The 20,538-nt window shown below is 42.9% G+C and overlaps 1 protein-coding gene across 1 annotated transcript in view; it reads right to left on the reverse strand.

Annotated features, from left to right (window-relative positions):
- The window catches only part of LOC125233796 (GRAM domain-containing protein 2B-like), a 95,166-nt gene extending 74,941 nt beyond the window's left edge, over positions 1-20,225 (reverse strand). The window contains exons 1-4 of the mRNA XM_048139899.1: positions 20,088-20,225; positions 18,789-18,913; positions 17,279-17,372; positions 4,344-4,454 (exon numbers count right to left, since the gene is read on the reverse strand). Coding sequence (XP_047995856.1) covers positions 4,344-4,454; positions 17,279-17,372; positions 18,789-18,913; positions 20,088-20,200 — 443 coding nt within the window. The 5' untranslated portion in view covers positions 20,201-20,225. The remainder of the gene's footprint in view (positions 1-4,343; positions 4,455-17,278; positions 17,373-18,788; positions 18,914-20,087) is intronic.
- Between the last annotated feature and the right edge of the window lie 313 nt (positions 20,226-20,538).

The following is a 20,538-nucleotide window of genomic DNA, read 5'->3' on the forward strand; positions in this document are numbered from 1 at the left end:
GGGGAGCGCCGGTGTAGGCACGCGGAGGTGGCGCCGCGTATGTTGCTCGTCGCTGCTATACTCCAGTAATGAGACTCACTGTCCGGGGAGCGCCGGTGTAGGCACGCGGAGGTGGCGCCGCGTATGTTGCTCGTCACTGCTATACTCCAGTAATGAGACTCACTGTCCGGGGAGCGCCGGTGTAGGCACGTGGAGGTGGCGCCGCGTATGTTGCTCGTCGCTGCTATACTCCAGTAATGAGACTCACTGTCCGGGGAGCGCCGGTGTAGGCACGCGGAGGTGGCGCCGCGTATGTTGCTCGTCGCTGCTATACTCCAGAGCTATATTCCAGTAATGAGACTCACTGTCCGGGAAGCGCCGCCGGTGTAGGCACGCTGAGGTGGCGCCGCGTATGTTGCTCGTCGCTGCTATACTCCAGTAATGAGACTCACTGTCCGGGGAGCGCCGGTGTAGGCACGCGGAGGTGGCGCCGCGTATGTTGCTCGTCGCTGCTATACTCCAGTAATGAGACTCACTGTCCGGGGAGCGCCGGTGTAGGCACGCGGAGGTGGCGCCGCGTATGTTGTTCGTCGCTGCTATACTCCAGTAATGAGACTCACTGTCCGGGGAGCGCCGGTGTAGGCACGCGGAGGTGGCGCCGCGTATGTTGTTCGTCGCTGCTATACTCCAGTAATGAGACTCACTGTCCGGGGAGCGCCGGTGTAGGCACGCGGAGGTGGCGCCGCGTATGTTGCTCGTCTGCTATACTCCAGAGCTATACTCCAGTAATGAGACTCACTGTCCGGGGAGCGCCGGTGTAGGCACGCGGAGGTGGCGCCGCGTATGTTGCTCGTCGCTGCTATACTCCAGAGCTATACTCCAGTAATGAGACTCACTGTCCGGGGAGCGCCGGTGTAGGCACGCGGAGGTGGCGCCGCGTATGTCGCTCGTCGCTGCTATACTCCAGAGCTATACTCCAGTAATGAGACTCACTGTCCGGGGAGCGCCGGTGTAGGCACGCGGAGGTGGCGCCGCGTATGTCGCTCGTCGCTGCTATACTCCAGAGCTATACTCCAGTAATGAGACTCACTGTCCGGGGAGCGCCGGTGTAGGCACGCGGAGGTGGCGCCGCGTATGTCGCTCGTCGCTGCTATACTCCAGTAATGAGACTCACTGTCCGGGGAGCGCCGGTGTAGGCACGCGGAGGTGGCGCCGCGTATGTCGCTCGTCGCTGCTATACTCCAGTAATGAGACTCACTGTCCGGGGAGCGCCGGTGTAGGCACGCGGAGGTGGCGCCGCGTATGTCGCTCGTCGCTGCTATACTCCAGAGCTATACTCCAGTAATGAGACTCACTGTCCGGGGAGCGCCGGTGTAGGCACGCGGAGGTGGCGCCGCGTATGTCGCTCGTCGCTGCTATACTCCAGAGCTATACTCCAGTAATGAGACTCACTGTCCGGGGAGCGCCGGTGTAGGCACGCGGAGGTGGCGCCGCGTATGTCGCTCGTCGCTGCTATACTCCAGAGCTATACTCCAGTAATGAGACTCACTGTCCGGGGAGCGCCGGTGTAGGCACGCGGAGGTGGCGCCGCGTATGTCGCTCGTCGCTGCTATACTCCAGAGCTATACTCCAGTAATGAGACTCACTGTCCGGGGAGCGCCGGTGTAGGCACGCGGAGGTGGCGCCGCGTATGCTCGCTCGTCGCTGCTATACTCCAGAGCTATATTCCAGTAATGAGACTCACTGTCCGGGGAGCGCCGGTGTAGGCACGCGGAGGTGGCGCCGCGTATGTCGCTCGTCGCTGCTATACTCCAGAGCTATACTCCAGTAATGAGACTCACTGTCCGGGGAGCGCCGGTGTAGGCACGCGGAGGTGGCGCCGCGTATGTTGCTCGTCGCTGCTATACTCCAGAGCTATACTCCAGTAATGAGACTCACTGTCCGGGGAGCGCCGGTGTAGGCACGCGGAGGTGGCGCCGCGTATGTTGCTCGTCGCTGCTATACTCCAGAGCTATACTCCAGTAATGAGACTCACTGTCCGGGGAGCGCCGGTGTAGGCACGCGGAGGTGGCGCCGCGTATGTTGCTCGTCGCTGCTATACTCCAGAGCTATACTCCAGTAATGAGACTCACTGTCCGGGGAGCGCCGGTGTAGGCACGCGGAGGTGGCGCCGCGTATGTTGCTCGTCGCTGCTATACTCCAGAGCTATACTCCAGTAATGAGACTCACTGTCCGGGGAGCGCCGGTGTAGGCACGCGGAGGTGGCGCCGCGTATGTCGCTCGTCGCTGCTATACTCCAGAGCTATACTCCAGTAATGAGACTCACTGTCCGGGGAGCGCCGGTGTAGGCACGCGGAGGTGGCGCCGCGTATGTCGCTCGTCGCTGCTATACTCCAGAGCTATACTCCAGTAATGAGACTCACTGTCCGGGGAGCGCCGGTGTAGGCACGCGGAGGTGGCGCCGCGTATGTCGCTCGTCGCTGCTATACTCCAGAGCTATACTCCAGTAATGAGACTCACTGTCCGGGGAGCGCCGGTGTAGGCACGCGGAGGTGGCGCCGCGTATGTCGCTCGTCGCTGCTATACTCCAGAGCTATACTCCAGTAATGAGACTCACTGTCCGGGGAGCGCCGGTGTAGGCACGCGGAGGTGGCGCCGCGTATGTCGCTCGTCGCTGCTATACTCCAGAGCTATACTCCAGTAATGAGACTCACTGTCCGGGGAGCGCCGGTGTAGGCACGCGGAGGTGGCGCCGCGTATGTCGCTCGTCGCTGCTATACTCCAGAGCTATACTCCAGTAATGAGACTCACTGTCCGGGGAGCGCCGGTGTAGGCACGCGGAGGTGGCGCCGCGTATGTCGCTCGTCGCTGCTATACTCCAGAGCTATACTCCAGTAATGAGACTCACTGTCCGGGGAGCGCCGGTGTAGGCACGCGGAGGTGGCGCCGCGTATGTCGCTCGTCGCTGCTATACTCCAGAGCTATACTCCAGTAATGAGACTCACTGTCCGGGGAGCGCCGGTGTAGGCACGCGGAGGTGGCGCCGCGTATGTCGCTCGTCGCTGCTATACTCCAGAGCTATACTCCAGTAATGAGACTCACTGTCCGGGGAGCGCCGGTGTAGGCACGCGGAGGTGGCGCCGCGTATGTCGCTCGTCGCTGCTATACTCCAGTAATGAGACTCACTGTCCGGGGAGCGCCGCCGGTGTAGGCACGCGGAGGTGGCGCCGCGTATGTTGCTCGTCGCTGCTATACTCCAGTAATGAGACTCACTGTCCGGGGAGCGCCGGTGTAGGCACGCGGAGGTGGCGCCGCGTATGTTGCTCGTCGCTGCTATACTCCAGTAATGAGACTCACTGTCCGGGGAGCGCCGGTGTAGGCACGCGGAGGTGGCGCCGCGTATGTTGCTCGTCGCTGCTATACTCCAGTAATGAGACTCACTGTCCGGGGAGCGCCGGTGTAGGCACGCGGAGGTGGCGCCGCGTATGTTGCTCGTCGCTGCTATACTCCAGTAATGAGACTCACTGTCCGGGGAGCGCCGGTGTAGGCACGCGGAGGTGGCGCCGCGTATGTTGCTCGTCGCTGCTATACTCCAGTAATGAGACTCACTGTCCGGGGAGCGCCGGTGTAGGCACGCGGAGGTGGCGCCGCGTATGTTGCTCGTCGCTGCTATACTCCAGTAATGAGACTCACTGTCCGGGGAGCGCCGGTGTAGGCACGCGGAGGTGGCGCCGCGTATGTTGCTCGTCGCTGCTATACTCCAGTAATGAGACTCACTGTCCGGGGAGCGCCGGTGTAGGCACGCGGAGGTGGCGCCGCGTATGTTGCTCGTCGCTGCTATACTCCAGTAATGAGACTCACTGTCCGGGGAGCGCCGGTGTAGGCACGCGGAGGTGGCGCCGCGTATGTTGCTCGTCGCTGCTATACTCCAGTAATGAGACTCACTGTCCGGGGAGCGCCGGTGTAGGCACGCGGAGGTGGCGCCGCGTATGTTGCTCGTCGCTGCTATACTCCAGTAATGAGACTCACTGTCCGGGGAGCGCCGGTGTAGGCACGCGGAGGTGGCGCCGCGTATGTTGCTCGTCGCTGCTATACTCCAGTAATGAGACTCACTGTCCGGGGAGCGCCGGTGTAGGCACGCGGAGGTGGCGCCGCGTATGTTGCTCGTCGCTGCTATACTCCAGTAATGAGACTCACTGTCCGGGAGCGCCGGTGTAGGCACGCGGAGGTGGCGCCGCGTATGTTGCTCGTCGCTGCTATACTCCAGTAATGAGACTCACTGTCCGGGGAGCGCCGGTGTAGGCACGCGGAGGTGGCGCCGCGTATGTTGTTCGTCGCTGCTATACTCCAGTAATGAGACTCACTGTCCGGGGAGCGCCGGTGTAGGCACGCGGAGGTGGCGCCGCGTATGTTGCTCGTCGCTGTCGCTCGCCTCCTCGACGCCGACGACCGCGCAGCTCGACCCGCCCGCCGACCTGCGAAAATGATCTTCATTATTTTAGGAATAAATCTGTGTGAGTTCATTCACATGTGCTTTCGAACCAAAATGTTTGAAACTTATCGAAATAGGCGATTAATTGTGAACTATTTTCCTTGCACGCTCACGTGCTTATTAGTCTTATTACGATGTGATGCTCAACTGCTACTGGTGATTATGGTGAAACTAATTTACCGTAACTTAGTACTTCGACCAGCTTATTGCATGGGGACATAGATAGACAGACATAACATAAGGCTATTAAACTTCAGTGTGTAGCGCGATTTGTCCTGTAGTGTGCATAATTAGCATTTACGTTGATGATAAGTGATAAATAAATGACATCTATCTGATAATAAATTCAATTTTATTTGCAATTAGTGAGTTTAGTGACACAAGAGAAGAGATTAGTAACAGCCAGCAAAGTTAAAAATTACGTAAGTCCTGAGCCTGAGCTTTCGTGAAAAATCTACCCCGCCAAAAACATTTTTTATGTAAAATATTTAGAGCAAACGGCCTGAATGGTAGTTCTGGCAGGCAAGTATGGACTACTAAGGACGGCCAGATGTTTTATCATTTATCGCGCGACCATACTTGCCTGCCTGAATGGAAATCAGATTCCCTTTGGGGGCATAGGTTCGGATCCTACCGACTGCGCCATGTAAAAGTATAGGGAGCATATCATTATCAATCAAACGACAAGATCGAACAATGACTGATTCTTTATTTTCAAAGACTAATAAAGATAAATTACACCAATACAGTTTCGCTATATACCCACAAATTATGAAAGTTATCAGACCTCATGAGTCTGCTTCTAACTCTACAAGCCTTATTAACTCAACACCAGACCAGAAATATCGAGCAAGAAAGTATAAAACCGAATACGATTTTCATGGTTGCCCTGCAGAGTTGTTGACATATAATTGTGATCGATATAAAACCCTTGCGATACTCGTATTATTTACAGTCTGCTTCTTACGCAACGACCTGTATATCATATTAGCGCCAAGGCTTGGAACATCTTTTTACTCGTTTTACAGTTTTCTATTTTAACTAGATAGGTAAGGTAACTATCACGGCTGATAGTATTAATTAGAGTTCTTTACTGACTGGTTTATAAAGTCATGGGTGTCCTTGACATCGTATTTCACTACCGACACTACCTAGACTTCCTAGAGATAAGAAATACCAAAGTACCTACGTTTTAGTCGTATTATATTTTTTAGCGAATCTTCTAATTTGTATCGAACTAAACCTTGTACCTCATAAAGGGCAAACCCGGCCTCAGAACTAGTAACAACTCAAAATGAATAAACATTAATTATCTACATAATTTAACTGGCATAATAGTCATGCTCAAATTTCGTTCGTTCTTATAACAATCGAATGTACTTCACACCAACGGAAGTTACCTACATAGGGATTTAGATATTTAACACATGTTCTGATGAAGTGTTTTCTAAAAATGTCCTCTGCCTTGATAAAGGATAACCCTTCTGGTTTAGGGCCGCTCGCTAAAAGGATTAAGTCTCAGTCAGTAAAGACTAGGATTTGCTCGAACGTGCTCATAAAAATGTCACTGGCGCTTGGGGGCCGTTGATAATACCCAATTGGAAGCCATATGAGGCTTGGGACAGGCGTTCGTTTGTTTTGTGCACGTGATGTAGGAACCGGAAAGAACTCCATATTTACAGTTATTTCAGTGTATTTCGGCTATTTGACTTTCCCAAAGAAATAACATACTAAATCAAAGTCAGCCCTTTAAAGCTGCAAATACTGAGAAAGTTTACTAGTTCTTACAGCTTCTATTACTTCACATTTTCTATGTATATAGGTAGGTATTTATGAGCGTGCGCAGACAGAGAGCGGTCTGCGTTCTGTCAGAGTTCCGCGTTCTGGTGACCGCTGACCGCTCAAGAGCTCCAACGCACACAGGCGGCGTTCAAATTCTCGCGTTCTAGTTTCGTTTGTGTCTTTGTACATGCAACATGTCACTGAAAAGTTCGTTTTTCTATGAAGAATTCCACCTATTAAATTCTCCTTACAGATGAACAGCGATTCGATATTTTTATTCGCATGTCGATGAATACATACATACATACAATCACGCCTGTATCCCATAAAGGGGTAGGCAGAACACATGAAACTACTAAAGCTTCAGTGACAGCTTCGGCTTCAGTCGATGAATAGTTTCATTAATTGAGAAAAATAAAAGGCTGGCTGTATTTTTAGGACATAGTAATTATTTATTAAGGATAAAATAAACATAATAGCATTTCGTCGTGTACTATCCGTAGATTCGACCTCAGAAATCCTTCTTTTTCCTAACCAATTCATTATTTTTTCTGTGTTTGCAACCTCGGACATCCCCGCGTTCCGGCGTTCTCTGTCTCGGCGGGAAAAGAACGCTAGAACGCGGCGTTCCGCTTTGACCGCCGCGGGCAGACTGCCCGCTGTGTGCGTTGCTGCTACAGACTCGGTACATTCTAAAGAACGCAGAACTCTGAACGCGGAACGCAGAACTCCAGACCGCTCTCTGTCTGCGCACGCTCTATAATCTGTCACGATATAGAAATTAGGATAAAGCGATGTTTATGAATTGTATCTTATTTTTTTAATTCATGTTAATTATAAGATGTAATGTTTTGTAAAGAAGTGGCCCGCCGAGTTTCTTGCCGGTCCCATAGTGTATAACCCCCACCTGAGGGGGAACTGAAATCAGGCTGAGGCGTAGGGTTAGAGCCGGCGTAGCTTTATTTGACGTTCATATGCGCTTGTAATATGCCTACTTGGAAAATAAATATTTTATTTAATTTCAATTCTTGATTCTAGCCAAGGAACAGAGGTGATATAACAATTATTTACAAAGCTTATCGACATCTATTGTTAGGTTTTATAGCGAAGATATGTTATCTAGTTATTATATGTAGAAAGTAACAAGCCCAATAAACATGACACATACAAATGCATATAAGGTCAATACGGTTAAGTGTGTCATAAGGAGAAGTGTCTGGCCTTCACATTTGACGTTTTTATTACTTATGGCCACTTGCACCAACGAAAATGGTGGGTTAACCCAAGGGTGACAGCCGACTACCCTGAGTTAAGTGGCTGATGCAAGTGGGCCTTATTGTCACAGGAGTTTTTGCGAGTTCATACTTTCTGTTACTTGCTGCTCACGATTAATTCTAAACGTATGAACTCTCAATAAACACTGATCTTATGACACACTTACTCGTATTGACCTTACGTATTGCATTAACGCGTACAAATATCTGAAATGAGTAGGTACTGGTGCATTTATTCGGTGCAATATTAAAATATATGTATATTACAAAAAGGCTTGAAAATTATATGAGCGTGTGCCTTAATATTCGTAGGTTAAACTTTAAATTGCTACACTAATCAGAAGCTGCTACGAACTAGGCTATTTCTCGTGCCCTACGTATCCTGTAACTAGAGAGTCTGTGTTTCCTGAGGGCCAGTTGCACCAACCACATTTTACAGACTGATCAATGACAAATAACATCCAAGAGGAATTTTTCCCGACTGTTCAACTGACTCTTTTCGTTGGTTTCACCAAACCGTATGTTACCGAATTTGGCGTTCGCAAAGTTTTTGTCATGGGAATTTCCATAGACTTCTGCTACGTGACCTTGATGTGTTTGCTATGGTTGATGCAACTGACCTATATAATACCATCCCCTCTAGCACAACTTGCGCGAGTCCATACTTGAAGTCGCACTTAATGTATGGACTCGCACGCGGCAAGGCAAGTTGTGCTAAAGGGTATGGTATCTATAATCTGTAACAAAACTCTAGCCTAAGTACACAGCCCTCTTCAAGTAAACAAAGCCCGAGAAATACTAAAGTAAAGGAAGCTATGAATTCATGCACATGCGCTAAAGTTAGTACCTTGGCATAATAAGCTCTGTCAAAGCTGAAGCTCCTAAGCCGAGGTATTTAGGTTATAACATACTCCATACACGCCATGCCGCTACCTAGAAACATAAGGCTATAAAAATGCTAGCTCTTTAACGGGTTCTAGTACTAATTACCCTGTTCCGAATAAGTGAATGTTTTTTTCTATTTCTTAAATGTACTTTTGATGCCAAATTCGTGAAAATATTGAAGTTTGATCACTTCATTAGTTTCAAATTTTCCATAATACATTGTAATAATACATAATACAGGTTTATTTTATTGTATCTTGGATGGAGAAGAAAGTTTACACCCCAACTTGGGTTTACAAATTAGAGAAAAACGCTCACAGAATTAATTGCAAGAGAAGAGAAGACAGCATCAAATACTCGACATTTTAGATTTTCTACATCACTTTGGCTACCTATTTACCTATTTATTTGATATGTAAATACTAAATACCTACAACGTTTTGATAACATGCAAGTTCATTTAAAATAGCTACAAGGTTCTCAAGTATCTACAAAATCGGTTTGGATTTAGAATTTCGACTGAAGCCATTGACTCCAACGTGACTGTGGTGGGTCACGTCACTCTGTCACGTTTCAGCTAGATGAGTAATTTTCATACTGTAAACTGGGATTTCTTAAAGAGTGAAAACATTTTTGAGAAAAGAGGATCTGATTTAGAACGCCGGCTTGTATTTCATGATGTGGTGGGCTAGTTATGATAAAATCTTTAAGAAACCATTTTAATAAGTAGTTAAAATCAATGATTAAAGTAATCCCAGTACACAGGTAACTTTTAGCATTCGCCACATTCTGAATACTTATGCATAATAATCATCCTACAAGGAGTTTACTAACTATGGACTATGGTATGCCATCGCTCTACATTGAGGTATTTATGGTTTATGGTTCGTGTATCAGTAGCTAGGTTATGACTACGACGAACAAAACATGCAGGAATTAATATACCTATACCTACTTAGGTAGATAAAAATATAAAATGTTTATATAAAGTATCATGAACGAGTAAAAAAATTATAAAAATATCGTTACGTATTTAATAAACATGTCTTCTTTAATGTCGTTATTGAAACTCACAAATTTGATCATGAGATTAACGCTGTTCAAAATACCGAAGCTTACATTAATAAAATATCGCTTAATTAAACAATAATTCTAACAATAAATGAAAATTGAGTAAACTTACCGAAATATTCTTCTAAAGCGACTAATGACTTGGTATTTGAAGTACACTCGTTTCACTCAAGTCGAGTCCATCCGCACTTGCGAGGGTAACCACCATTCTTTACTCTTAGTTTTTGTTATCGGCACATTTTATTTTGTATAGTTATTTTATTATTTTGGAAGGAAAACTACTTTGTTTTATTGGAAGAACTCATTGAGCTGATTCTAAAGAAAATAAATACAAATAATCATTTAAAATTATATTATTGCATTATACCCTAGCGAATTTCATTAGCAATTACGATTAATCATTTAGGACCAGTTGCATCAACCACATTTGACAGACACATCATCGTCACGCAGGAGGGGTCTATGGAACTTCCCATACATTATTTAACGAATGCTTTAACGGTGACAGACAGTTTGGTGCAACCGGCCCTTACATATGTGATTTGTCCTAAGTAAAATCAGATTATTGCAGAAATGACCTTCGCTTCACTTCACGACCCATGTCCCTTTTTTAAGTTATTATGTATTTAAATCTTGCAATATGTTAGGAATCAACATGAAACACTATGTTCCATCCAGTCTCCTATGCCTTACATACATACCTAATAAATCCAGCCGGCGTATCATGCTGCCAATTTTATCACTTATCCACGTGGATAAAGCATCCGTCACGCTTTAGCAAGTATGTCAGTGTGAGAGTGACAGATGTCTTATCCACGTGGCACGTGGATAAGTGATAAAATTGGCAGCATGATACGCCGGCTGGTAATAGATAGGCTCAGCTTACATTGATAATAATCTGATATTGATTGTAAATTTGCTCGGCAACTGAAACTCGATAGGTAATAGGTATTTATTTCCTCATAGCAGGAGTGGTTTGCCTTCGTCTCGCTATTTAATCTTTTATACCCGAGAATGTCATTTTAGTTACGTGTTATGTCAGAGTTGGCATGATGAATAGTGTGGCTAAGACTCGAGTCTTCTGCTTTAAGACTCGTGTTAGTTTTTATTTTATTTTTATTTATATTTGGGTAATTGGGGGTTTCAGACTCTATGTGAATTGTTTTTAACTTCTTACAGACTCGAATGTCATATAGAGAATTTGACCATATACTTTGCAGAAAATAAAATAACCTTTTTTGCATAAAAATTCAAACCGCAAATGTATATAAAATTCATAACACGTAGGTACAAGCAAAGACAGACAGCTTGTGTTGAGCTTTAAAAATATTTGATCCAGGATTTATAAAAGTTATAAATTCGGAAGTGTTTAAAACGCATATCACTTAAGGGTCATATTCTAGAAATTAGACTCGTCTCGATATTCGATAGACTCGAGAGACCCAAGGTCATGTAGGTACAACACTAGATAATTATTAATATAATTATATATCATTTAAAGGCACTTGTTACATTTATGACGACCATTCAATTCTATTATTATAACATTTAGAATTAGCAGTTAATTAAACTTAAGTACCTACATGTTTAATTACCGGAGGTTATTGAAAAAAAAAAGATGATATTACGCGTAGTAGAACTACCTAATAGGAAATAACATGTTACTTAATTAATGAAATGAGATTGAAATGTACGGAAAATAGATAAGTCATTAACTATATGTTCTGCCTAATAGTCATAGTCAAGCTATAATAAATAGCGATTTTATTTTAAGTAAATATTATAAACTTATCATCCGTAAATTATATGCATTTCAGAGTGGATTATTAGAAAATGTATCATATTTTTTACGAATATAGGCAAAAGGCTCCTTGCGCACGCAGGTGTACCATATAACTTATACCTATCACGCCGGTTTTACCAAAACATCCTTGACACTAATCTTTCACTCTCAGCTCTAATACCTATTGTAATACCTACATAATCAATATACATTTCTCACGTAAACACACATTTAATTAAACAAATGAAATACGCCCTACAAAACTAAACAACTGAAAATCAGTAAGCACAGCTCAATTTATCATGAAGTTACTAATCACTGTATTAATATTACGTGTATTGAGGAGATTAGTGACGTTTTTGTTCAACTGGACACTTGTAAAACGTTACACTGTACAAAATTCCGCGTTCACAACAAGATTCACATACACACTGTCCCTAACAAACCATCGCGCTGTCATCTGGGCTAGGCGCGAAATACTAAATGGAACTGAACCTTGGATTCAAGAGGTAGAGCTTCATTTTGTGTGGCGGTTGGGTCAGCCTAGGGAACCATGCGCGGTGGTGCATTGCGCATAATATTGATTGCAATCATATGAATGACAGAAAAAGTGGCGGCAATTTTGTTTCGGCTTACCTAAGACAGGAAGTTACATAAATAAATATTGTAAAATTAAAATATATACTTAAGCCAAAGTCACAATTTTCCAGTAATATGTAAATTAGTTTAGGTATAACACGACCGTCGTCTATCCAATAACTAGAAGGAAAGTATAAGGCTTCTATTATAATGCATGATAAATATACAGTCGTAACCAGCCCTTGTAACTTCTAACCTGTCATATAACATCTTGTACTTATGTATTGTTAGTTGACTTAATCTGTAGTTATTCCATTCATAACAGATACACATATACACCATGTTTTTATTGAATTCCGTTAACTTCGTCATATAGTTAGGTCCATTATAAAAAAACAGAACGGCACAGTTAGCTTTCTTAAATTCGTATTTTTTTTCTATAAAACCATACACCTGCGATAAATATTACTTTAATTGCTGATTGAGAAACGGACTTCACAATTAACTCACACTAAGTAAGTGTCAAAACTATGACAATTGATGTAACATCTATCGCAGGTGTATGATGTTTTTCAGGAAAAAGTTACGAATTAAAAAACTAACTACGCTATTCTGTTTCCTGTAATGGACCTAACTTTCTGTGAGTGTGTTTAGTAAAACCTCCCACTTTGTCGGTTACCATTAAGGCGAGATTTACTTGTAAGTATCTTTATATGAATAAACTGACAAATCGGTTTTATAGCAGTCGACAAAGTGGGACGTTTTTCCGTGCACACTCACATATGCCGAAGTTAACGGAATTCAATAAAAACACGGTGTATACATACACAATAGTACATTGTGCAACAAGGGGAGGAAGTTGAATATTACTAACGAGAGTAAGTTAAATCGCGACGGCTTGCCGGAGCGATTTAAAGACTCGAGTTAGTAATATTCATACTCCCCGAGTTACACACAATGTTTTTCATCACACTCGCAATGTAAAAAATATGTAAATAGATGTAAAAAAATTAAGTACGGTACAAGAAATTTCATTATTCCCTTGGGAGAACGATTTTTCTATAACTCACGCTCCGCCTGCGTGCAATTGCATATTTAAAGTGCGGGTGTGATGAAAACAAACTTGTATACTTTGTAATTAGACATGTTTATAATAGGTATAGGTAGATTTCGTCGGCATCCGAAAATTATGGTCAAAACATAATTTAACACAATACACATCTATTGGCAGGGTGCAAAGCGGGTGGAGGGGGTAGCTAAAACGATCACAGCGCTCACTACGGCCAAAATTGACATCTTAGTCGCTGACTTACGCTGTCAAATCCATATTGCAGTAAACATTTTCATATCGTTTTTGAGATAAATTTAATATGGGCCTAGTAAAATTTGTTATGGTGAATTCTAATAACTCCAAGAAAAATATTGACTAAATTTTAGCTATTTCCAAGACCGTGGTGGAAACGGAACCACCGTTTAACTGAATAGTTGCCGTAAGAAGAAAAGTGTCGTCCAACCTCTGAAGTTTTACTTAAAAGTGCGTAATCTTTTGATACAAGTATTGAATTGAATTTACGGTGAATTTATAGTGCAAATTTTATTGGCGGTAGAAAAGCCGACGTGGATGCCAATCCCAGTTATGTTCCAAAATCATTTTATTTGTTTCCTTAAGTGTGCTCCAGTGTACAAATCTAAACGGATTGACAAAAATGCGTAAATATCGAGGTTTTAATCGGACGAAGGAGCACGAGAACAATAAAAGCAGAAGTAGTCCATCCGCTGAAGGCTTATCACATTTTAAATAAAATTCCTGAGAACTTATTTCATCGCACTGATGATTACATATTTTATGTGATATCGGGTAAACCTCTAATATTTTCAAGTAAATGAAACAAGTTTTTGTGATGTATAAGTACTATGTATAATTAAAAGTTATTATAGCTAGTTTGTTTTTAATTTTACAATAAACCCTGTACCCTGTAAATGATATTTATAATACCTATAGTTAGCCTATGAAAATGACATAGCATAGCAGTGAACTGATCAACAATTTCAAAAGCCAATGATTTATTTATACTTTATTGCACATAGGTACAAGTGGTGGAAAAAGTCTTCAATCTGTAGAAAATGCCCAGCTAGCACCAATTTCTTGTCTTTATTCATTGTCTTAGGTTGGAAAATGATTTCGTGAGCGATGGCACGAAACCCCGTTTTAGTCACCAGTTTGTTAATTTCTCACTGAAAACAACAATTTTAATGTTATTGGCGATAATGTTGTAACCATTATCGTCCAAAATTGTCTAATATAAGCAAAATAACACAAGATTTTTTAATTTTTTCACAATGTTTACTTACTTCTCGCTAGACAGCGGCGACAATGTTGTCCATAATGGTCACCTGTCACGTGGCGTGTCATCGCGCACGGTCCCAATACCATATGATATCTGTTGCGAGTGCCGCGGCCGCTGCAGGACACCATCGCGAGTGCAGACTTCTGGCCGAAGGGCGTGGTGTTTCGGCGGTTCCGGGGCAACCTGCCGAACCCTACGCCGTGTCAGACGACGCAACGGAGCCACGCTGTTACGTCGTCGCCTAAATAGAATATTGTTTTTTTTTTGTCTGATTTTTACTGTTTTATGTGCTATACCTATTGTTTTTATTTTTTAGTTTCACAGTGCTTTGGTTTTACTGTTATGCTGTGTAACTTATTTGAATAATAAATAAATAAATAAATAATAAATAAATAAATAATGATTCCCACAGCTATATCATCTTCTGTCACGTTTTTGACTCGAATTAGGCCCCAATAGTAACCTTTTTGGTGCAAATGAAAATCTTTTGATGAGATGCGTTACATTATAATTTATAAACGTTCACATTCTCAACTTTTTATTTCAATTCAATTCTATTCCATTTGGCATTGCTATAGTGTTGAACCTGTCCTAGCTAAATTTTCCATCTGAGAGTAATGAGAGCCAGAAAAACTTTCCACGATTGCCTGCTTTATTCCTAGAAGAATAAAACTTACAATCGATGGAGAATTGTATTGTTGTGCTAGGCTAGGTTCACTTTGGTCTTTTGTATAGAGACTTTAGAGACTCTTCACATTATCCGTTACGTTATAGATATTATGGCCTGCATTAAATTCGACTTGATAATAAATATAAGTAGTTCTTGAGATATTTAGTAATGTGGCAGACCGCAGACGGACAGAGTCGCACCATAAGGGTTCCTTTTGTACGTGTTTGGTACGGAACCCTAAAAAAATAGAATGCCTACCGTGTAGTGGACGACTTTTAGTATCTTCAACGAACCCTGGGGGCCGATTTTTGAGTCTCACTTTCACTAAAATACCGGTTGAAAACGGTGAATTGCCTATTATTTTCAGTGACAATTTTCTGAATTCGAACGCCGTGAGACTCAAAAATCGGCCCCCTGGTCGGCCATGAATTTGTATGTAAGATATCCTTTGAGAATAGTATTAAAATGGTTGGCCAAAGGGCTTGTAGGAACAAAATTTACTTACTTTACGAATAGTGCATTTATTTGGTCACGTGCCAAATACCTGCAGAGAACGGTGGGTTGACGGTTGACATGCACGGAAATGCCAGAAAATCTAAGAGGCCTGGTGGCATTCCATGAGTGGCTATATGTAATTAAGCCTCTAAAGCATCTGTAAACATTGAATACCTATTTATTGAGTAGGATGATGATACAACGATATAAACTCCGTGGCGGCCCACCCCCTCTCGGTTACCTCACAGTTACCGCCTGTCAAAAACGCGAACAGTTGACCTGTCATATCTTACTACCTACACTCGTGTAGGTCGAGAGAATATAGGAACGCGCCTCTTTCATATATTTGACAGGTTAACCCCTGACAGGTTAACCTAGAGCTCAGGACACTATTAGAATATGTACTTTAAGCGATAACATACATCTCATGTAAATGTAATAAGCCGACACTTTGATACCTAAATAAAGCATTTTTCATTTTCATTTTCATTTTCATTTGATCGCTAATGTCCGAGATGTGCCCTAGGGTAAGTTTAGGGCCTTGGCACAGATCATATGCCTGGGCTAGCGTGTCTTTAAAAGAAATCACCATGTTAGAGTACGTATAAGGGCTTTTATTTAGAAAATTGACCTACGTTATTTTATGAACATCGCTTTTAGGTTGGTCGAGTGCCAAACACCTGCAGCAATCGACAGTTCAACACGGCCGGCCGGAGGCCAAATTATAAAGCCTCTATAGTCTAGTGCAAAGTGGACACCTAGCATCTAATTAGGATAAAAGAATAACAATACGTGACGTATGGTAACGGGTGAAGAATTGCACCAACACCTTTCCTCTGTGTCGTCGAAGTCGACTGTTATGTGAGATATAAGTAGGGTCAATTGTGATTGTGTTATAGGCAGAGATCGGACGGATTTGCGACAAGTGACTTACGTCATTTTAATGACTTTTAGTATGAGTAGACGCACAAAAATCCGATCTCTGATTATAGGCGACGGATAACATCAACATCACAATTTTTAGGGTTCCGTAGTCAACTAGGAACCCTTATAGTTTCGCCATGTCTGTCTGTCCGTCCGTCCGTCCGTCCGTCCGTCCGTCCGTCCGTCCGTCCGTCCGTCCGTCCGTCCGTCCGTCCGTCCGTCCGCGGATAATCTCAGTAACCGTTAGCACTAGAAAGCTGAAATTTGGTACCAATATGTAAATCAATCACGCCAACAAAGTGCAAAAATAAAATGGAAAAAAATGTTTTATTAGGGTACCCCCCTACATGTAAAGTGGGGGCTGATATTTTTTTTCAATCCAACCCCAACGTGTGATATATTGTTGGATAGGTATTTAAAAATGAATAAGGGTTTACTAAGATAGTTTTTTGATAATATTAATATTTTCGGAAATAATCGCTCCTAAAGGAAAAAAGTGCCCCCCCCCCTCTAACTTTTGAACCATATGTTTAAAAAATATGAAAAAAATCACAGAAGTAGAACTTTATAAATACTTTCTAGGAAAATTGTTTTGAACTTGATAGGTTTAATAGTTTTTTAGAAAAATACGGAAAACTACGGAACCCTACACTGAGCGTGGCCCGACACGCTCTTGGCCGGTTTTTCTTTCTGAGTTGACCGTGACATCACTCAATTCGATTTCACATAAATTCCATATTACCAAGTCGTTCAAATTCGTTTTGACAGTTCTTAAAAAGAAGCTGATTTGACTAGGAGGCAAGTAGCCTATTGTGTGGCATTGAAACATGACCATTTTCATGAGCTCTACCTACATTTTCGGGGTTCTCATGTAGAATCAAGTATGTGCATCCGTTAGAATAAAGTTTGGGAAGTTCCATAGATGACGATGATGTCTGTCAAATAGTTGATAATAATGTATACTCGTAAGGGCTTTTACTAACAAAATTGACTTACGTTACGAAGAGCGCGGGTCCGCTTGGTCGGGTGCCAAACACTTGCAGCGAGCGGCGGGTCGACACCGGGAACGACAGGAAATCCAGTTCGGGGTCTGCGGGAAGAGTTTATGTAACACTCTGCAACGTGATTTAACATTATATATTAATATATGTAGTACCTACCAATGATGATAGGTACTAAAACCAGACATAAGCAACCACGTTCCCATTTTGTTATGACGATTAAAATACTTATCTAATCTTTCTAAAAATTTGGCGGTGTTAATACTGTATGCATCTAAGGGATCATCTTTGGTTGGTTCACAGGTTGACAGGCTGTCTTATATGGTTCGTCTGCTATGTTTTTAGTTATTGTCTGGTGGTCACATGCTCCTATACGGGTCTGATTTCCCGATACCTATAGTTTTCTTTCAAGGCTACCAAAATTGTAGGCATACGTGGTGACACTGGTGACACTGGTGACGTAGGTATGCCTGCGATTTCCTTGTCCTTAACTTTTGGGTACCAAGACAATACAAACGAGAATATTAACATGAAATATAATAGGAACGTAACAATTGAAGATTGTAGGGAAACTTGAAACTCTTGAAATTAAAGTTTCGCATTCAATGCTCAATTATTTCAACTCACGTGTCGATCGTGACCCGACAAGAGCGGCCTTTGTATAATAGCCGCATTTCTTGCCAATTTGCCATACTCCAGTGAATAGTTACTGATAAATGATAATAACGGAATACGTCGTGGAACGTGCATCACGTCTTTATGTCACACATGTGTATCTAGATACAACAATACCCATAAGTTACCTATCTAGGATGAAAACGCAAAACAAGAATAGCTATCAGAGGAAAACTAGGTATAAGACACGATTGTGTCTTATACTAGTTTTCACACTTTTCCTTTTTACCTCCTTGCATTGTGCCATCAAAAAATGACTATATGTACGTATGAAATATTGTAGAAGTAACTGAACATGAACACGACTGTACCTATCTGCGTCCCTGCCACAGTATAAAACAAGTAATAATTTTTCTAACAATTTTTGCGCCGCGCGATTTGTCCTTGAGTAGCGCTCGCACGCAGCGAGGTTCAGCGAGTACATGCGGAACCAGAGGATGCCGGTCGCGTCAGTACGGGCCGCGCTGCCGTGTCGCGCGCGGCTCGTGCGAGAGAGCCTAATACCGATCGCGCCGGAGATTAACTACTGAGTCGTCCTTATACTGTGCCTGAACTTCACCTACGACTTTAGTCCAACAAGAACATGGTAGTAGTTGGTAAAACAAGATAACCTTCATTTTATCTACCATCGTCTACAATAGAGCAGAGTCCAGCGTCGGACACTGAGCGACCGCGGTCCCGCAGCGCAGGCCTGTGCCTTCGGAAGTAGGCCCAGTGCGTGGCTCGACACCGACGCGCGAAGTCGGGTATGAATATATTTTATCTACTAACAACTGTGTCCCCTTAGATAGATTAACCTACGTTAGTCCAATAATCATAAGTTTACCTACCATCGTCTACAATGGAGCAGAGTCCAGCGTCGGACACTGAGCGACCGCGGTCCCGCAGCGCAGGCCTGTCCTTTCTGAAGTAAGCCCAGTGACGTGACACCGAAGCGCGAAGTAGTCGGTTAAATCTAAATGGAAACAGTAAAATTAAAATATTTGAGCAATTTCTGCGTAAAAGTTGCTAAAAACTTGATACTCTTGCTAGTCAAGCACGGGCTTGTTCGGCAATTTTCTTTTTTGGGCCGCAACGTGTGTTGTTAATTTCTTTCCCTATACCACTACATAAACATTCTAAAGATTTTGACACTTGGTTGAATTAAGTTGTATGTCCTTCTATTTCAATTGAAAGGTTTTGGATGGTATTATAAATTTTTCTAATAGGTTAAGCATTACAATTTGGCACATTTCATTACGTATCTATATACTATTTTACGTATCTAGGTACCATTTGCCATATTAACAAAGAAAAAGTTTAAAAAAGTTAATAAAACTAGCAAAGAATTCCTTTTTATAGTTATTTGTTATACAAGGGGGCAAAGTTGTATTTTAACGCCGAGTGTGGAATTGAAAAACGAGCAAGTGAAAGGATTCTATAGTTGAACCACGAGCGAAGCGAGTGGTTCGATGAATAGAATCCTGAACTTGCGAGTTTTTTAACACACGAGAAGTAAAATACATTTGCACCCGAGTGTAACACAAAACTCAGATTTCTGGTCCCTCACTATAGCGAGGAAACTACTACGGAAAAAAAAAAATGCGTTTATCACTGCTTCCAGTAGTTCCACAGGTGGTAAATCATCTTAATTACTAGATTCACCTACTTTTATCAATTTTAAAGCAGTTAATTTGACTTTATTCAAGGTCAAATTACTTTACCCACTAGTGGATAAAATGCGTTTTTACCCGCTGGTATTAAATGACAAAACACGTGTTTCCGAGCTAGTGAGGGGAAAAAGTTATAACCTGCTAATTTAGCTTTTCCTCAAAGTTCTAGAAGTGATAACATTCAACCAGCCAGCGGTTAAAGTAACTAAACAAATCTAAAATAAACCATAACCGAACGCCTGTTTGTTTGTTTTGCTCCACTATAAATAACAACGACCTTTAAAACGACAGATGCAAATGTCTAACGATTCTAACTAAACCAAGCATACCAAGCGTATATAAACTACCTACTCATATGATACAATTAATACATCTTGTACTCTATACGTACACCTATCAGAGCTTCCATTGTATTTAAATCACGTGCCGCAATCGTAACATTCATAACGTATAACATACTAAAACATAGGTACTTACTTTCGCAAAGGAGTATCCGAATTCTTCGACGAACTGGACGACTCTGACGAATCACTAGTATTAGAATCCACATGTCTGTACACTTGAAAACTAGCAGTTCTATGTAAACTCATATTTACGTGTTCTCACTGTTTTCCACTGAACTTTGCGTACGTAAACTCTTCATAGACTGAATGAACGGGAAAGTAGTGTCATACGGTTCTAAATTTACCGCGAGCGGCGCGGTTTTGGCGGGTTGACTCATTACTGATTGAGCTTGTACGTTCACTGTTTTGATTATTTGTGGTCAACCACACTGTTTCCACAAGCTTAGCAGTAAGAATTCGTAATGCCTGTAATGTAAGCTTCGTAATTGATGAATTGAGTACTTGGTATGAAAACGTAGCATGGTCAGATTATAACTGCGACACAATGCTTAAAAGATATTCATAAGGAAAACTTGAATATGTAT

The sequence above is a fragment of the Leguminivora glycinivorella genome, chromosome 15, assembly GCF_023078275.1.
Source record: "Leguminivora glycinivorella isolate SPB_JAAS2020 chromosome 15, LegGlyc_1.1, whole genome shotgun sequence".
Classification (NCBI taxonomy): domain Eukaryota; kingdom Metazoa; phylum Arthropoda; class Insecta; order Lepidoptera; family Tortricidae; genus Leguminivora; species Leguminivora glycinivorella.